Source organism: Chinchilla lanigera, unplaced genomic scaffold, assembly GCF_000276665.1.
Source record: "Chinchilla lanigera isolate Chin_1 unplaced genomic scaffold, ChiLan1.0 scaffold00083, whole genome shotgun sequence".
NCBI classification, from domain to species: domain Eukaryota; kingdom Metazoa; phylum Chordata; class Mammalia; order Rodentia; family Chinchillidae; genus Chinchilla; species Chinchilla lanigera.
In genome coordinates this window covers 8,582,979-8,602,826 of record NW_004955484.1, presented here as the reverse complement: position 1 = coordinate 8,602,826, position 19,848 = coordinate 8,582,979, and the positions used below count along the sequence as shown (strand labels likewise).

At 42.8% G+C, this 19,848-nt stretch overlaps 1 protein-coding gene across 6 annotated transcripts in view; it reads left to right on the top strand.

Moving 5' to 3' along the window:
- The window catches only part of Dus2 (dihydrouridine synthase 2), a 45,973-nt gene that overhangs the window by 7,161 nt on the left and 18,964 nt on the right, over positions 1–19,848 (top strand). For 3 of the 6 annotated variants that reach the window (XM_013503874.1, XM_013503876.1, XM_005403588.2), the window contains exons 4-7: positions 9,474–9,519; positions 13,891–13,982; positions 15,265–15,308; positions 16,599–16,659. In XM_013503874.1, coding sequence (XP_013359328.1) covers positions 9,474–9,519; positions 13,891–13,982; positions 15,265–15,308; positions 16,599–16,659 — 243 coding nt within the window. Of the gene's footprint in view, positions 1–656; positions 743–9,473; positions 9,520–11,217; positions 11,287–13,890; positions 13,983–15,264; positions 15,309–16,598; positions 16,660–19,848 lie in introns of those variants that run through there. The other 3 variants (XM_013503875.1, XM_013503877.1, XM_013503878.1) reach the window with 3 other exon arrangements.

The following is a 19,848-nucleotide window of genomic DNA, read 5'->3' as shown; positions in this document are numbered from 1 at the left end:
GGAGCTTACCTCAGACCCCAATTTTGATATATTCCCTAGCGAGTATGAGAAGTTCAAGAACCTACCCTAGTACTTTTAATATTGCCATCTTTTTTTCATTTTTCCCTTTTTTTGCAGTGTAGGGGCATCAAACCCAGGGCCTTGAGCATACAGGCAAATGCTCTACTATTGAGTTGTACCCCAGCCCTGGTATTTCCATCTTTAAAAGTGACTAAGGCTGAAGCAGAGGCAGGAGGATCACTGTGAATTTGAGGCCAGCCTGGGCTCGTAGTGGGTTCAAAGCCAGCCTGAACTACATGGTGTGAGACCCTGTCTCAAACAAAAACAAAAAAGCTGCTAAGGGTAGAGGTGGGGCAGAGAGGTGACTGTGACAGTAAAAGGGCAACATGAGGAGTCCTTGTGATAGAACTGTTCTGTGCCTTAGGTATGTCAGTGTCAGTGTGCTGGCTGTGATAATGTATTACAGTGGTATAAGATGTTGCCTGGCGGGGAAAATCAGTAAAGGGTATATAGGAAAATGATGGATGGGCGGGAAGCCAAGGGTTTCATGCTGACAGACTTGTAGCAAGCCAGTTTTCTGTTGGAATGGAAAGTGGCAGGGAGGGGCACAGTCTTGAGGAAAGCAGGGTGTTCTGTTCTTGTTTCCATGGACACTGGAGACTGGGAAGTTTGCCTGGCAGCTGGCTGTCCAAAGTGATGCTGATTTCAGCCTTCTGGGAAGAAAAGCCAGGAAGCCTGCCAGGTGGTATATCCATGGCTGGGGACTGGCATGCTAGTGCCCACAACAGGGTAGGGCAGAGCTTTCTAGGGTGGCAGCAAGGTGAAGTGGAGGTAGAGAGAGAGAGTATTTTCCAAAGATAAGAAGTAGAAAAAGGGGCTGACTTTCTTCTTCTCTTTCTTATTTCTCTCCCTCTCCCCCTCTTTCTCTCTTTCTCTCTCTCTTTCTCTCTCTCTTTTTCTCACTCTTTCTCTCCTTTCTCTCTCTCTCTCTTTTGTGTTTATATGGAACTACCTCCCCAGCCCACAGATGCAGATTTGTGAGTTCAAAATGACAGAGATCCAAGTCCTAATTCCTAAGTAGTTTGTAAAAAAAAGTATGAGCTGTTAGTCCAGGCTCCTAGAACATGCCCTTGGAGGGAAGGAACCTGTTGCCGGGGGCCAGCCCCTAGAACACGAGAGCATTATTCATCCTATCTGGCCTCTGGATGTTCTGCTGAGGGTTAGGTGTAGTCTCTCCTGACCAGCACAGTGCTTGATCTGCAGAATTTGAATTTGGAAGGGGAATGGGAGGAGGAATTGAGGAATCTTTGGCTCACACAGCCTGAGGACTGGAGACAGAAATGATCAAATCCTCAAGGATTTAGACAGCTGTTACCTTACTTTGCCTAAGGTGAATCCCCCCCACCTCCCACAGATTAGTAACAGAGAACTACACATTAATTCCCCATGCACTTAGTCCCTGTTTACCAATAGGGTCCTGCAGGGTGACTCAGACTTGAGGTGAAGTTCCCGGCTTCTTCCCTGCTGTCCAGTTCCATCTCTGTCCAGCTGCACTCTTCATGGTCGCAAGGCTCAGGGTAAACGGTGTCCCTGTCCTCTCTATTTGTGCTTTGCGTGTGGTCTGCACTGACTGCTTACTCTGATGTGCCTTCTCTCCCTAATCCTTTGTCTTCACTACAGTGAGACTTGGTCCACTGAGTGCTGATGATTCATTTCTGCCCATACCGTGGCCATCCTGCTCGTCCCATCTGTTAGATCAAGTGGTGGTAAAAGCTTTAGAGCTTTAGAGCTGTCAGCAAACCTGCTCTGGGTCAAGGTTCTAGGGTTTGCTAAAGTTGAAAAGGTGGTAGTGGCTACATTACCATATTTACCCCCTTGGCTTTCACTTTTCCGGAGACCTCAGAAAGTGTTTTTTTTTGTTGTTGTTGTTTGTTTGTTTTTTTCTGGGAAGGATGTGCAGTGCAGCACTAGGATGAAAGAGGGCGATGGTTCTTGCAGCCCAGGGCCTGCTCTGGACAGCCGTGCTTTTGTGACAGCCGTGGGCGTCAGGGCTGCACAGTGGGAGCAGAACTGCCATGGGATGCAGAGCTGTGCTGTGAGGTTTCAACCTTCCATCTGCTCATTCCTTGAGCATTCTGAGGGTTGTTTCAAACCCTTTGGAAGTTAAAGCCATACTGAGGTGATGACCTCAGTATGTGGCCCTTCTAATTGGCCAAAGCTTCGTTTTCCTAGTAACAGTGACCAATCCTTTATTTCAGTAAAACTTGTTCCTCAAGTTTGGAACAGAGGAAATACTGAACACTTTAGAATTGTTTGAGGGGCTTCACTCTGAGAGTTCAGATGGCTTAGGAACAAATAAAGGGGTCTCTGTGGGAGTCCCTTCTAGCCAGCCCTAGCCCCTGGGAGAGCAAGCAGAGTGGGCAGGAAGATAGGCCCATTTGGCTTGCCTAAGTGACTGCGGACTGCCTTGAGGACTGCGTATCACATACTGTAGTGTGGTGCCTGGTGCCCCCTGGTGGATCCAGACTTGCTCTGCAGACCAATATATTCTGGTACCTGCTGCCTGGATGTTTTCTGGGTGAATTCAGAGGTGGCCCGTCTGAGGGTTTAGGTAATCAAACCAACCTATTTACCTTGCACTGAATGTAGGGGCATATTAGACACACCGGCACTTCCTTGGCTGCACAACACCTTCTGCCCTGTCAGCAGAAGTAAAGGAGCAGTGGTTCTTTGTCACCGGGGTCTGCTCTATAAATTGTCTAGGTGTGCCCTAGAAATTACATTTGTATTCCTTTTTATAACAGTGAGACTTCAGTGGCCCCTACTGTGGAGGGATATCATCCTGTTAGACTTAAACCTTTTAATAAATAGGCTCAAAGGAGAAGGTGATGTGTTCCAAAAAGGCCCAGAGCACCGTAATGAGTGATTTTTTTAAGAAGTTTTTTTCTGGCTGGGCATGGTGGTGCACACATGTAATCCCAACCCATGGGAGGCTGAAGCAGGAGACTTGCCATGAGTTCAAGGCCAGCCTGGGTTACATAAGTGAGTTCAAGATCAGCCTGCACTACATAGTGAGACCTTGTCTCAAAAAAACAACAAAAAAAAGTTTTTTCTGGGCTGAGGGTGCAGGTCAGTGGTGAAGGGCTTATTTAGCATGTGCAAGGCCCTAGGCTTATCCCCCTGTGCTATTACCACCACAATAAAAATTTTGTTCGTGGTGAAACAAAAACAACTGTAAGATTTACCATCTTAACCATTACGTTAACCATTTTTAAATGTGCATTCCCCATGGTGTTAAGTATATTCACATCTGTGAAACAGATCTCTGAAACTTTTTCATCTTGAAAAATTAAAATTTTACTCATTAAATAGCAGTTTCTCATTTCGCTTCCCCTCAGCCCCTGATAATGGCCCATTTTCTGTTTCTGTGAATTGGACTACTTCTGCATCTTCAATAATGGAACCATACATTATTTGACATTTTGTGATGGGCATATTTCACTTAGTAAACTCTAAAAGCTCATGCATGTTGCAACGTGTGCCAGGATTTTCTTCCTTTAAGACTGAATAATAATTCATTGTATGTGTGTACCACATTTGTTTATCCACTCATCCATCAGTGAACATTTGTGTTGCTTCTTCCTCTTATGATGTTTTTGAGACAAAGTTTCATTATATAGTTTATGCTGGCCTTGAACTTACTATATAGCCCAGGCTGTCCTCAAACTCATGAAGATCTTCCTGCCTCAGCCTCCCACCTGCTGGAATTACAGGAATGTGCTACCATACCTCGCTTTATTTTTAATTTTTTTTTAAATTTTTAATTTTCTAAAGCATCTGTGTCTCTTTTCCTATAATGGGTATACCATCTTACAATTTCCAACAGTGTGCAAGGATTCCAATTTCTTTATATCCTCAACAATTATTTTGTGTCTCTGTAGTAGTACCCACACTACATGAGGGTATGAGATATGTCTTATTGTGGTTTATTTCTCTGGTGATTAGTGATGTTGAATATCTTTTCATACGCTTCATGACCATTTGTATGTCATCTTTGTCTAGAATGGACGGTTTCTAAAAAAATTTTAAAAGAAATAATTTCAGATTTACAGAAGTTGCAGAAATAGATAAGGGATATCTACATGCCCTTTATCCAGATTGACCAACACTCAACATTTCACGTGATTTGTTTTATAATATGTGTGCTCTGATTTTTTTTCTTTTTTTTTTTTTTTTGGTTTTTCTCCGGTACCGGGAACCGAACTCACGACCTTGCGCTTGCCAGGCAGGCGCTTTTGCTGCTGAGCTAAATCCCCAGCCCCTGATTTTTTTTCTTCACTATTTGAGAGTAAGTTTCGCACATTGTGGTGTCTCATTCCCCATTTATTTGTTTATTTATTTATTTTGGTTTTTTGAGACAGGGTCTCACAATGCAGTTCAGGCTGGCCTTGAACTATGTAGCCCAGGTTGGCCTTGAACTCATGGTGTCCCTTCTGCTTCAGCCTCCAGAGTGCTGGGATTGTAGGATTGAGTCACCATGCCTGGCTTCATTCACTCTTTTTTGATGTCATCTAAGAATAAGATCATTTTCCTGTAGAACTATCATACAGCTATCAGCTTCCATAAATTTAAAATTGATGTACATACCTCTTCTAATCTACCTTCCATATTCTAGTTTTGTCATTGACCCAATTCATCTTAGCATTTGTTTGTCTGTTTTTTAAGACGAAGTCTTATGGTATAGGCTAGCCTTGAACTTTCTGTGTATGTATCCCAGGCTGGCCTTGAACTCATGCTTCTCCTTTCTCAGCCTCCTGAGTGCTGAGGTTACAGGCATGCTCCATCATGCTAGGCTTCGTAACATTTTGAAAAAATACCTTTACTGGCATATGGTTCAAATTCCTTTATGCAATTCACCAACTTTAAGTGTGTTGATCAAGGTCTTTTGGTAAATTTATAGAGTTTTTATCGGTCATTACCGTCAACTTTGAGACATTTCCACCACATCAAAAAGAAACCCAGCTGCTCATGGTGCTACCTGCCTGTAATCCCATCTACTCAGAAGGCTAAGGTGAGAGGATCACAAGTTCAAGGCCAGGCTGAGCAACTCACTGAAACCCTGTCTCAAGAAACAGAAAAAAAAAAAAAATAGTGGGGAGGCTAAGAATGTAGCTCAGTGCAAAGGCCCTGGGTTTAATTCCCAGTACCACAAAAAACAAACCAGCTAAAAACCCTCTCTCTTTTTGCTGGACATACGCCTGTAATCCCAGTGCTCAGGGAGCCGAGGTAGGAGAATCGTCATGGGTTCAAGGCCAGACTGGGCTGTGTAGTTCAAGGGCAGCCTGAACTACACAGCAAGACCCTGTCTCAAAAAAAAAAAAAAAAAGGGCTAGAGATGTAGTTCAGTGGTAGAATGCTTAGGCTGGTGATATAGCTCAGCAGCACAAGCTCCTACCTGGCAAGCACAAGGTCCTGAGTTAGATTCCTAGTACCAAAAACAAGCACAAACAAACAAACTTTACAGTGGTAGAGTGCTTGCCTAGCATGCACAGGCCCTAAGTTCAATCCCCAGTACCACAAAAAAGAAAAAGAAAAAGAAAAAAAAAAACCTTTCTCCTTTTGACTTTTATTTTGATGTGTATAGTTGTGGATCTCCGAATATATTCTACTTGGAGTTTGTTGAGTTTCTTGGGTATATAAACAATATTTTTCATCAAATTTGGGGAAGTTTCTGCCATTATTTTTTCAAATATCTTTCTCCTATCTTGGGGGACTTCTACTGTATTATGCATATATTTGTATGCTTAATCGTGTCCCACAGATCTCTGATGCTGTTTGTTTTTCTTCATTTTTTTTCTTTCCAGTATTTCTTTTTTCTTTCTTTCTGGAGACCTCATAAGCAAATTTAATAGCTGAATGATGTCTTTTCAGTCTGAGATATGGCAGTCAGTTCCAACGCCTGTCACCATCACCAGGCAGAGCCCACGGCTGCCTGCAGTGGCGGTGGTGGTTGCTAGAGTGTCAGTCACTTCCTGTGGGCTTTCCGGTACCACTGGAAAAGGCAGCAGAGAGTGCGAGTCACTGTTCCCCAATTTACTTGCAGAGGTTTCAGCCCATAGTTACTTGGTTCCATTGTTTCTGGGCCGGTAGTGATGCGGAACATCATGGCTAAGAGGGGTGTCACAGCAAAGAAAAACAAATAACCTCTTTCTGGTGTTTAATTTGGATAATCCCAATTGACTTCAATTTGCTGATTATTTTCTTCAGCCTACTCTACTGAATTTTTTTACTGCAATTATTATATTTTTAAACTTCAGAGTTTTTATTTGATTCTTTTAAAATAACTCCTATTTCTTTATTCATTTCTTGGAGGGGAATACATTGTTCTTATATAATTCCTTAGGGTTTTCTTTTTGTGTTTTATTTTGGTGGTACTGGAGATTCGATCCATAGAGCACTGAGCTATGTTCCAGCCCCTCATTTTATTCTACTCTGAGACAGAGCCCTGCTAAATTGCCGAAGCTGGCCTCAAACTCAAGATCTTCCTGCCTATGCCTCTTGAGTAGCTGGGACATGGGTGGTCGTGTACCACCATACCTGGCTGGCTCCTTCTGTTCTTAAGACATGTTTTTGTTTTCTAACTTATTTTAGGTAGTTGATTTAACTAGTGTATATCTACTAAGTATATCTACTAAGGCACTACTTAACTAGTGCATATCTACTAAGGCACTACTTACATTTTTTTCCCTATATGTGGGCCATATTTCTTTGGTGGTTTTTTTTTCATGTCTCATAATTTGTTATTGTTGTTGAAAACAACAATATAAATAGTAGGATGTGGCAACTCTGGAAATCAGGTTCTTCTCCCACCCAAGGAAGGGTTGGTTGGTTGTTTAGTGACTATTCTGATCTAATTTTGTAAAGTCTGTAGTTTTTGTTATTGTGACCAATGAAGTCTCTGCTTGGTTAGCTTAATGGTCAGCTAATAATTATCTAGCGATTTCTATGTCACAACCAATGAATTTCCCAATCATTGCTCTGGGTCTTGCCGTGCTTTATCCCGCTTGTATCCCTGCTGAAGCACAGCTTAGCTAATGAGCTTCCTTTTTGAGAACAAGCCATTCAACATTTCCCACTTGCCATTGTGCTTACTCTTTTAACTAAGACAAGTGGTTACAGGCACTCTGAGTTGGTTTGCTATATGATTCTTGGGACTCGGATGCCCATCACGTATCTACACTGTGTGTCTGGTCAGGCCTAATGGACACAAGATGCTCAGTTATTTGAGTACTGCATGGAAAGAATAGTCACAGACACACGTTGGACATGCATTAAACTAGATAGTGAATTTACTGAAAAGAGCCCCATGGGTGCCATAGGAGCCCTTTGGCCATGTTATCCCTGAGAGTCCATGTGAAAGTTGGGTCATTGAGTCCACCTGGCTGGGGTTGTAACTTGCTGAGGCTCATGGGGAGTCAGTATGAGGATGAGTGTTGTGGGTGAGAGTCTCCTGTCTTCCTCTGGACACTAAGAGTCCCTGGACAGAAGCTTCTGGGCAGCGTGACAGGTTCTTGGCTCTTCTGACTTGGCTTCCACATCTGCTGACACGATTACTGAACAAAACAGAGCAGTGTTGTCTCTAAGGGTTAAGAGCATCTCAGTCCTCCAGGACACATACGCGTTCTCTTTATTTTTATTATTCTGATTTTGAAGAACCCCTCTTCCATTTTCTCCTGAGTCTGTTTGAATATCTCCAGAGTCGAGGTGCTTGCTCTTTTGTTTATACAGGGTGAGCCATGTTGGATAGACTTTCTCTTCTTTTTTTTTCTGTCCCAAATCCTCTTTCCCATAAATCTGTTTCCTGGTCTCAGTACTGTCCTGAGAGTCTTTTACTGCCTGCCCTTTGCCCAGTGTAGTGGATTGACAACTAGTGAATTGAATCAGCGTGGTGCTGGGTGTGGGAGGCCCACCTGAGGATTGTTGTTGGCAGCATAAGAGGCAGAACTGGAGAGGGAAAAGTGAAGCCGTTGGGAGCTGTTGGTTCCCCTGGGGCTGCTGGTTCTCCTGGAGGAGCTTGTCTTGCTGGCTTTCCTGATATGAAAAGCTAGCTGTTCTCACTGTCAAAGGAGCTCAGGACCTTGTTGTCACTGAGAATGGCTATGGTTCACTTTGGGGGAGCTCTGGTCCTTGTTTTGAGCATTACTTCCTGATTCCAGAGGGGAAGATGGTGCACTTCTCTCAGTGTTCTGGAGAAGCTTGTCGTGTTGGTTTTCCTGATGTGAACTCGGCTGTTCTCATTGTCAGAGGAGCTTGAGACCTCATTGTTGCTGAGGATGGCTGTGGTACTTTTCAGGGGAGCTCTGGTTGTTACTCTGAGTGTCCCTTCCTGGCTCCAGTGCAGATCCCTCAGCCTGCTGGCACAGATCCTTCATCCCACTGGCGCAGACTTTCTAGATTCCACCACTGACCTTTGGGCCTTCCCAGTACAGATCCGTGAATGCATGAGACTGTTGTGGGCTCTTAGCCTCCAGTTGGACTCATAGGAGGCATTGTTATGGGCTCCAGGTCTTCAGCTGAGCTCATGCAGGGCATCACCATGGGATCCAGGACCTCAGCTGGATTCTTTGGGTCTTTAGTGTGTGGATAGATTTCTTGCCCTCTTTTGAACTTGATTCTTTGGGTGACTATATTATAAAATAATCCTATAATTATGTGTCCTGTATTGTTTTCCTTGTAAACCCTGACTACAACACCTAGGGATTGAGGTGGTTTTTTGTGGGTGTGGCTTGAGCTGAGACTAGTAAGTGAAGAAAATGTCCTGGTACCCACATCCTGAGAAGTTTTCTTTTCCCTGGCTCTGAGTGGGTCATTCTTTCTTGACATGAAACATCTCCAAGGTCCCCAGGAAGACCAGCTAATTAAGGTTATGTCAGTCAGAGCTCTACTTATCATGCTTGGGTGAGGTTGAACCTCTCGGGTCGAGGGACCTGGGCCCGTGGTAAGTGGCGACACGGTGAAAAGGAGACACCGGGGACCAAGCTGATGGCACAGATCTGTTTTATTGTGGAAGTATCAGGCTTTTTATAGAGCAGGCTAGAGGCGTGGCAATAGAGGCAGGCTAGGGGCGTGGTTTGGAGGTGGTACTATTGAGGGGGGGCGGGGGCGGTGTGTGTGTGGAAGTAAGAGGTCAGAGCAGGACAACTTGGGTGGGGTGGCTCACTTGGTCTGCCGAGGACATGATGAGTCTGAGTTTGCTCAGACCCGCTCCTCCGCCACGGCCGTCAACCAGACCTCTGGACCCCTTTTTACCACACTTGGGTAGAGAACACCACACACCATGTTCCAAATGCCATGGTTTGTTGTTGATAGTGAGGTGACTGGCCAGCCATTACCCATCACTAGCCATGAAGATCCTCCTCCTCACCCAGGGTCAAATGTCCAGGGCTGATGAGTATCTTCTGATTCCTCTGCAGGAGCTGATTGACCTCAAGATGCTTCAGTGCAAGAGAGTTGTCAATGGTGAGTGCAGTCTTGGCCCCAGGATTGTATGTGTGTCCCATCTGACTCAAGCAGTCCTACCATTGCCCCTACCTGGCTATATAGTGACATTGTATAGATTACATGCTGTCTTGAGGGCAGTCATTGCTGTCCACAAAAAGTTAGATGTGAAGCACGCTAAGAATGCCTCCTCTCTTTGGCTTGCTGGCATAGAAATGGTCCTGTTGCATAGACTCTAGGATCCTTGGAGGGAGGATGGCTTCAGCATTGGATCTCACTCACTTAGTAGCTTTGTGTTTTAGTCACCTTCCTGCCACTGGGACAAAATGTCCAACACCCACAACTTAGAGGAGGAGAGGTTTATTTTGGTTCAGTTTCAATAGTTTCAATCTGGTGAGCAGGTTCCAATGCAGAAATAGCGTGGAGGAAGGACCTAGGTGAAGAACAGCTGCACAGCCCATGACAGCCAGGAAGCAGAGAGAGAAAGGAGGAACTGGGGAGGAAGATATACTCCCCCAGTGACCCACCTCTGACCAGGACCCAACTCCTAACAAGCCTGCTATGGACTCATGGGTGGGCAATCCACTGATGAGTGTAGAGCCCCCATGACCCAATCACCTTCCAAAGCCTTGCCTCTGAGCACGAGGCTTTTGGAGGACATTCTATTCTTTTCATTTGATATTTAAAAAAAAAAATTTTTATTAGTACATGTTTGTAGTATGTAATGATTACATGCATCATGAGGAACTGATATGTGTACATACCACATCTTAATTCTTTTTACCCTGGGGAGCATTCTAGAACTAAACCTTAACAGTGTGTGACTTTGGGCAAATCATATAACCTCTGTACCTCATTTTCTTATGAGTAAAATGAAAATCATAAACCTTGCTATACTTCAGTCATAGAGTTGGAGTGAGAATCAAATAAAACAAAATACCAGTAAGTACTTTGTACAACATAAGCTCTGTGCAAATGGCAGTGGTTGTGTTGAATTGTGATGTTGCTTAGCTTTATTGATTCGGCTTTGATTAGGGTTTTGGTGATCAAGAATTACTAGTGTGTTTAAGTAAAAAAAAAAAAAAAGCAACCATTTATTACAGTAAAAGACACATTGCCATTAATCACTCTTAAAATACTCCCTGTCACTTCAAACACACTTATCCCTTGTTCTTGCCACTGTCTGAAGTTCTAAAAGTACTTTCATGAGTATCTTTACAAAGTATGATCAAAAATGTTGCTGCCCAGTTCCAACAGAAAAGCAGCCTCCTAAAAACATTATGGTGTGTCTTTATCCACCTTATTCACTGGATCTAGCACTGGATCTCGGTGCTCCACAAGTTCTGGCTCTTTCCCAAAGTCACCAAGACCATGAGAGGCAGATAGTTTGAATTGATTCCAGACATTGAAGCAGCTGTGATAGCACAACTGAAGATACTCACAAAAGAATTTCCAAAACTGCTTCCGACAATAACAGTGGGATAAGTGTGTTTAAAGTGTGTGTGTGTAGGGGGAGGTATTTTGAGGGGAATTATTGACAATGTGTCTCTGACCTTAAATTTTTAAAAAAATTTGAACATCATATTTTTAGAGCATACCTCTTGTGTCTGTATGTTCACAAAACCTTAGTATAAGATTAATTATACTAAAATGTAATTATACTCAAAATATTATAGTTTAATTTTTTCTGTTTTAAATTTATGTTTTTGTGTATGTCAGGAAAAATTGAGTATTACAGGTCTATATAATCTAGAAAATGAAGTCTTCTACAACCCCACATTTAAACAGGTAATCACGAAGAAGAAGAATGTATATTTCCCTACAGATATGACATGAATAATGCACATATCCCCCCTCCTCCCATGAGATCATGTGGAACATGTGATTTTCCCACTTACATTTTTGTAGAGGGGCAGGGCACTGGGGGTTTGAACTCAGGAGGGCTGTGCTACACCCCCAGCCCTTTTTATTTTAACATAGAGTCTTACTAAGTTGCCCATGCTTGCCTTGCACTTGTGATCCTCCTGCCTCAGTTCCCTGGGTACCTGGAGACTCAACCTGGCCTTCATTGACTTTCTACTAGGACATTTTTCCATGTCAGTACCTTTACATGGCTTTGTTGGAATTGTTTTCACTAGTGCTTTAACAGAGGTTTCCAATATTTTGCTGTTATAAAGCTGCATTAGAAACACAGCATGCTTTTGTGATTCTTCAGAATCTCAGCTCTCTGTTAGGGATCACTTTGATTACCTCTCCCAACACGTCTTTGCCTTTACCCGACCCTTTTTAGCCTTCTAATCTACTCCATGCTTAGAAGATAATTATGGCTTCCCTTTATGGACGTGCTTTACGTGTTTTAAAGATCTCTTTTGTAGCTAGGGATGGTAGTGCAGCACTGTGGGAAGCTGAGGCAGGAGGATCATAAGTTTGAGGCCTGCCTAGGCAAGGTAGGGAGACAGTGCTTCAAAACAAATCAATAAAAATAGCTAAGTATGTAGCTCAGGGCAAAGATTCTGGGGTCACTCTCCAGTACTAAAACAAATAAACAAACAAACAGTCCCCATATGTACATTTCTAAGAATAGCATTCAAGGTAGGCATATTCACTCATCTACCATGTTGGTTCTCCTCATATAGTAGTTACCTTTGAAAGTTAATAATGATAGTACCAATTACAGAGCTTTGTTAGGAAGGGCCAATGAGATACAGTTTATTTTTGTTATTTGTAGTAGTTATGTTCTATAAAGTTGCTGAGAATACTGAACTTATGAGTACTGAACTGACTGACCCAAGGGGGAATACAGGATTAGGTCCTTGCAAGCCTCTGGTAATGCTTTCATTTCTAGAACAGTATATAACATTACTTTATGTGTGGTTTTGCTCCAAGACATGGTACTTATTTATTTTGGTGGTGGGAATTAAGCCCAGGGCCAATCATATGTTCTAGATGAATTATTTAATGTATACCATTAATTTATTAACATTGAAGGAGCTGGGGATTTAGCTCAGCGGCACAGTGCCTGCCTGGCAAGTGCGAGGTTGTGAGTTCGATTCCTGGTACCAGAAAAAAAAACCAAAAACCAAAAAAAAAAAAAAAAACATTGAACTCATTGCCAATAGCACTATAATCTCATGCTTAAGCAAAGTTTATCTAATTCAAATATTTTGCCTGTAAAGCTAATCACAGCTTTCTTGTGTTTAGGAGCACAGGACAGTGCTTCAGTACTCTTCTTGGAACCATTTTATTTTGTTTTATTTATTTACTTATTTTTCCAGTATTAGGGATTAAACCCAGTCTTTTGCACTGACCTACATCCCAAGCCCTTTTAAATTTTTTTTAAAAATTTGAGACAGGGTCTTGCTACATCACCATGTCACCAAGGCTGAGCTTGAATTTATAATACTCCTGCCTGAGGCCTCTCAGACTGCTAGGATTATAGACATGTGCACCATGCTTGGCTTCTTGGAGTTATTTTACACAGCAAGATGAGCAAAAAACACACAGTATGTGCTTTTTATACTATACAGTATGAGAGCTGAAACAAAAGGAGCATCACCTTGTTTGACTTCAGCTGGAAATGTGGACATAAGGTGACTCTAATTTCAAGCCACTTTTGTGCCTGTCCGTAAATGACTTTAAAAACCACAAGTATTGACTTAGGAGTTATAAATACATTTTAATGAATAGTTGAATTTCCATATATGCAGCAGTGACTAAAATAGTAAAACTTGATTGAAATGTAGTAAACTTCTATTCCAAGTACTTGGCATACTATAAATAATTAGAAATGAGGTACTAAACCTCAGAGTGCCATCTGGGATAATTTGGATCAAAATTGCAACACGAAGTTTCATATATGTATATTTTTTCCAGTTTTTGTTGTTGTTAGGTTTGGGGTTTTTTTTGCAGTACTTGGACTAAATTTATTTATTTATGTATTTATTTATTTACTTGTTTAGGAACTGGGAATTGAACCCAGGACTTTGTATGAACTACATCCCCAGCCCTTTTGCTAAGTTGCACAAGTGCCTATAATAGGTTCAAACTTGTAATCCTCCTGCCTCAGCCTCTCAGAGTGCTGAGATTTCAAGTATGCAACACTACAAAGGCAATTCAGCATTTTAAAAATTGTAAAATGTTAACAGCCATTCAGAAGTGCACAAACATGCAGAGTAGCAAATAATTGTAAAAGGAACAGCCATCATTCAGGTCAGGAGATAGAACACCCTTAGCACCTGAAAAGCCTCCCATTTGCATACTTTTAAGAATGCTTTTAAGAATGGTATACATGTCTAACCCCTTTGTTCCTTTCAAGGTTATGGTTTTACTGTGTTTCCAGAGTTTAGGTGAGGTTGAGAATTGTGTGGTCCATCTGTTTGTATTTTCTTGCAGAGGTGCTCAGCACAGTGGACTTTGTTGCCCCTGATGATCGAGTAGTCTTCCGTACCTGTGAAAAAGAACAGAACAGGGTGGTCTTCCAGATGGTAAGAGACTCCGGTGTTCAGTGCCTTGCAGAGGCTCTCCACCCCCCTGTGCCAGACAGCACTGGGTGCCTGGTCTGCACTGCACTGTGGTAGCTTTCTGGAAACTTGGCTTGAACATTTTTCAAAGATTCATTCACGAGTGCTCACTCTACTGGAAACAGCTTATGGAAACCAAGACACAGTCTGTTAAATGACTCTGGTCTCAGATTTAATTTACTTAATTATAAGAGTTATCTGTTTCGCCTGACTTCCATATTTAGTTTTTCAACCTTAGTATTGATTATTTAGGTCATGACATGTGTGCTGGAACATATTTCCCATCAGAAATTAGATTTTTCTCAAGCTGGGCACAATGGCACATGCTTATGGTTCAGCTACTCAGAGGGGTAAGGCAGGAGGATCACTGCAGCTCCTGAGTTTGAGACCGCCCTGGACAATGTAGCAACTCCATCTCAAAAAAAAGAAGGGGGTCTGAGGGTATAGCTGTATGATAGAGGCCTTGCCTAGTTTGCACAGAGTCCTGGGTTCAATACTTAGTACTTAAAAAGAAATTAGACTTTCTGAAGAGTACCTAAAATATGTTGAAGTTATAAAGACTCTTTAGCTCTCCTCTCTTGAATATTACTTGGTGCTTTTTCAGAAATAGCTCCTGAAGATGTTTAGGTTTTTTGAAAAATTGGTGACAGGGCCAGGGATATAGCTCAGTGGCATAAGCGCCTACCTGGCAAGCGCAAGGTCCTGAGTTCGATTCCCGGTACAAAAAAAAAAAAGAAAAATTAATGACAGTGAGTAAATATGTAATAAAGCACATACAGCAAAATCTTAATTGTAGAAACGAAGTGGTGGTATTTGAATGTTTGATATAAAATTTTGTTCACAATTTTTGTGTGTTTGAAAGTAACCGCAAGCTGGACATGGTGGCGCACCCTTGTAATCCCAGCACTCGGGCGGCTGAGGCAGGAGGATTGTTGCAAGTTTGAGGCCAGCCTGGGCTACAAAGTGAGCTCAAGGCCAGTCTGAACTGCATAATGAGACCCTGTCTCAAAAAGGCAAAAAAAATAAAATAAAAAAAGAAGGTAACCACAGCATTGACAGCATTGTGTAGGCTCTCTAGGCCCGCCTTTTTCCTTTGGCAGTGTGCTAGTCTGTTGGGGTGGCTAAGAGAAAGCTGGCCTTACTCACCTGTTGGTGTGAGTGTGTATGTGAGATACACAGGAATGTGTTTGTGTATATACATGTACCCGTGTCCAGCAGTGGTTGATAAAGGCTCTTGTGTTTCCAGGGGACTTCAGATGCAGAGCGAGCCCTTGCTGTGGCCAGGCTTGTGTAAGTTTCTCCCTCCTTGGAGCATCGTTTCTCTCTCCTGTGAGCTGTGAGGCTTTAACGTCACTAACGACCTTGGAAGTAAACTGGCTTTCTTCCTCCTGGCCCATTACCTTTTGTTTTCAGGTGAAAAGTGCTTTCCTTCTGTGTTTGTGGCATCAGAAGGCTGGCCCTGGACTCATGTGTACCTACTGTGCCCAGATGCCCGTCCTTCTGGTGGGGGCCATTCCAGGGACTCTCCTGAGAGCCCTGAGGCTTTAACTCCTACGAAGTGTGAATGAGATGTGTTTCCTGAGTTAACAAAGCCAGAAAAAGAGTGTCATTATTAAGGTGATAGGCTTTGGAGTTAAGGTACATCTGGGTTGGTGCTCTGGTTTTACTGCTTGTGAACTGTGTGACCTTAGGTAAGTTATTAAACTTCACAGAGAACTTAGTTCTCTTATCTATAAAGTGATACCAATAGTACTACCAACCTCTGGCATGGTAGAGAAGGGTAAATCAAATAGTGCATGTGAATATGTGCAGCATTGTGCTACATCATCAGTACTTAATGTTAGCTCCTGTTACTAATGACAGTGCAGATAAGAAGGAACTCAGTCAGTAATTGCTGTTGATCACAGACTTAACTTTGTAAAAAGCAGAGGATGACATGACGGTCCCTTTAACCTCTGAGATTTGTTTTGTTTATTGTTTTTGTCTTTTTGAGACAGGGTCTTGCTCTGCAGTTCAGGTTAGCCTTGAGCTCACTTTGTACCCCAGGCTGGTCTTGAACTCACAGTGATCCTCCTGCCTCAGCCTCCCGAGTGCTGGGATTACAGGCGTGCACCACCATGCCTGTCCCTCTGAGATTTGTTTCGCATAAACCAACTGTGCAGCCCAGCAAATGAAGGCAGTCCTAAACCTTCTTCCAAGTGCTCTGAAAGGGGCTTTTCTCCACATGTCACTTTTCTGCATTGACAAATGATTTTCACTAGCCCAGTGAGAACTACAGCTCAAGGATAGCATTCAGCATCTCCATACAATATCAGTGCAGCAAAGTTCTCTGCATCCAGCTCTTTTGAGATGTATGTGCACATTATATCTCTCCTCTGGAGCACTGAGGTGAGGCAGCTGTACATTTTAGGGACAGACTTCTTTCCTGATTTTCAACTTTTATCATTGAGGGGTTGGTGTGTTTCATAGACCTAAGGACACAATGAGAGGCTCATGAGTACTGACCCATTGATGCCTTTGTTCTACTGTCTTCTGTCAAATTGAATATTTCTTACCTTTTTTTCCTTCATGTTTTTCCAGAGAAAATGATGTAGCTGGTATTGATGTCAACATGGGCTGTCCAAAAGAATATTCCACCAAGGTAAACTGATTTCCTTGTATTCTTTACAAAGATACAATAAAGATTAAAGGAAGCTAATAAGATGCAGAAGCTAAGAACAGTACCTGACTCTGGACTAAATCCTGTGCTAGATGGGGAAAACTGCTGAAAAGGATATTTTTAAAGGGGGGGAGGTATTATTAGATCAGTGAACAAAATCAGAATAGGGACCAGAATAGATCAGCTAAAGATATAATATCAAACTGAACTTATGCGGGTGATAGCTTTTCTGTGCTTATATAAGAGAATGTGCCTACCCTCAGAAAATATACACTGAAATATTTTGGGGTAAAAGATATGATACAAGTAATTTACCTTCAAATGGTTTATGAAAAAAAAAAAATTTTGGCATTGCTGGGAATCAAACTCAGGGATTTCTTCTGCATGCTAGGCAAAGGTAACTACCCCCAGATTGGTAACTACTCTACTACACCCAGAGTCCAGAAAAATTTTATATACCTAGATACATACACTCACACATACATACATACACATAGAAAGAGGGAGATAGAGAGTGCTGTCATACCCAAGGAAGAAAACAAATGATGAAAAAAATAACAGGAACAGGGGCTGGGGATTTAGCTCAGCAGCAAAGTGCCTGCCTGGCAAGCGCAGGTCGTGAGTTCGGTTCCCGGTACAGGAGAAAATCCAAAACCAAAAAAAAAAAAAAAAAAAAAAAAACAGGAACAGAATTTTGTCTTTTCATGTATGGAATAGACACGTTTAAAAAATGGAAGCCAGGCATGCTGGCATACACCTATAATCTCAGCACTCAGGAGGCTGAGGCAGGAGGATTGTTGCAAGTTCAAGGCCAGCCTGGGCTACACAGTGAGCTCAAGGCCAGCCTGAATTGCATAGTGAGCTCCTGTCTCAAAGAAAAGAACAAAAAAAAAAAGAAGAAGAAGAAGATACAGTGCAATTATCCCTGTCCCGTGGTCATGTCAGAACAGATCAGACTAGAATGTTATGATAGCCCAGAGAAGAAGGAAGTGGAAGGCAGTCCTTAAATTTGGGATTTTATAGGAAAATATGAGAGGAGATCTGGGACCCTGCAAGCAGAGGGAGTGACACAGGTAGGGATGACTGTTGGCCTACATAAGGTTGGAACAGAACTGCAGGTAGCTCGATTTGGATACAGTGCGGGGGAGTGGGAGACAAAGAAAAAGCAAAGGACCACAAGAGTGAAAACCTTGGTTGGGATCAGGTCAGCTGGACTTGGACTTTAAGTATCTTTGGCTTTTTCTGTGTAGAGCAGCCACGTGACCACACTGTGCTTTAGAATTCTAATCTGGCCAGACGTGGTAGCACATACCCATAATCCCAGTTCTCTGGAGGCTGAGGCAGGAGAATTGCCACAAGTTTAAGGCCAGTCTGGGCTACATAGTGAGTTCAAGGCCAGCCTGAACTACGTAGCAAGAACTTATCTTAAAAAACTAAAAAATAAAAGAAAGAAATACTAATCTGGAATCCATATGTTTTGTGGATTAGAATGGCAGGAGGCTAAGGTGCAAACATAGATAATGGGAGATGAGTCCTGGGTCCACAGCAGAAACTAGGGATAGAACAAGAAGCCAAAGTGGAGTAAATTGGACAGGAGTTGGCTGGCAAAGGATCACACTGGGGGTAAGAGGCAGAGGCAGGAAATACAATGTGTGTACAGGGAGGAAAGACTGGCAGCCAGGAAGACAGTTGGTCTTCAGCGGTGAGCAGGACTGCTGAAGGACATGTTTAGAGCAGATCACAGGGCAGCTTGAGGCTGCTGAGTGTGAGTCACTAGGAGGGACTCTTTCAGCTATGCTCCTGGGATACTGATGACAAGGTGAGTGGAAGGTCTGCAGTGTAGACACAGCAGATGTCTCCCAGACCTGTCATCCAGAGTCAGCTACTGTGCTCTCAGGAGTTACCCAGCCTGGGGACTTAAGCTTTAGGTCCGGAGGCTGCAGACTGCCTGCTTGCCTGAGGGAAGGCCTGATGGATGCTTGAAAACCAAGCTGGGCATTGTGGCACACACCTGTAATCCCGCACTCGGGGGTGGGGGCTGAGGCAGGAGCCAGGGCAACTTATCAACTTAGCAAGATACTGTCTCAAAATGAAAAATAGAACACAGGGTTTGGGATATAGCTCAGTGCAAAGGTCCTGGACTGCAATCCCCAGGACTGCAAAAAACAAAATCAGAAAAAAACAAAACAACCCACAAAGGAATGATCTCCCTAACACATTGTGGAGTGAAAAGAACATGACATATATATAGTATACTACCATTTGTATATAGAAAATAGAGAATAACATTTATATATATGTATTATTCACACATTTCATTTATTGATTGATTGATTGACTTATAAAAGACATTTATTATCAAGCTATAAATTAAGAGGCAGCAGGGTGGGATTGGGAGAGGTGAACATTTTAGGCATCTGCCCTTTCTCTCTTCCTGGGCCTGGATTCTGAGTTCCTCACCCAGGTTCTCCTTTGTGGACGACCTTTGACTGCAAGTAGAAGGAGCCACCACGGATTTATCATTTATCTTTTTTTTTTTTTTTTGGTACCAGGAATTGAACTCATGACCTCACACTTGCCCGGCAGGTGCTGTGCCGCTGAGCTATATCCCCAGCCCTAAGCTGTATCCCCAGCCCCATTCACCTTAAATAGGTGTTCATAGTTCTCAATCTCTGCACTCACCTTGCAGATACTGAGAATCTGCTGGTCCTCCTGGAGGCTGAGGCTGGAGAGGTTGGGTGCAGCGACAGACTTGTCTTAGACTTTTCTGTCACTGCTGAGACAAAATACCAGATACCCAAAGTTCAGGGAAGAAAGGTTTATTTAGCTCAGTTTGTAGAGGTTTCAGTCCATAATCAGTTGGCTCCAAGGCAGGGTGGCACATGGTAGAGGGGTAACAGTTCATGGTGATGGAAGACCGCAAAAGCAACAAGAGAGAGACAAGCCTCTTTCTATCCCTTTATCTTATCCAGACGGGTACAAATCCAATCAGTGGACTGAACCAGCAATCACCCATCCTTAATCCCAGCACCCTTAATCCTAGCACTGAACCATGAATCAGTCACATATTCTAGATTCAGCTGTCTCCAAAAAAGCCCCACCTAAAAGTGCACAAGGTTTTGGGGGGACATCTAGATACAAACCATAACAAGACTGGTGTCCCACACATCC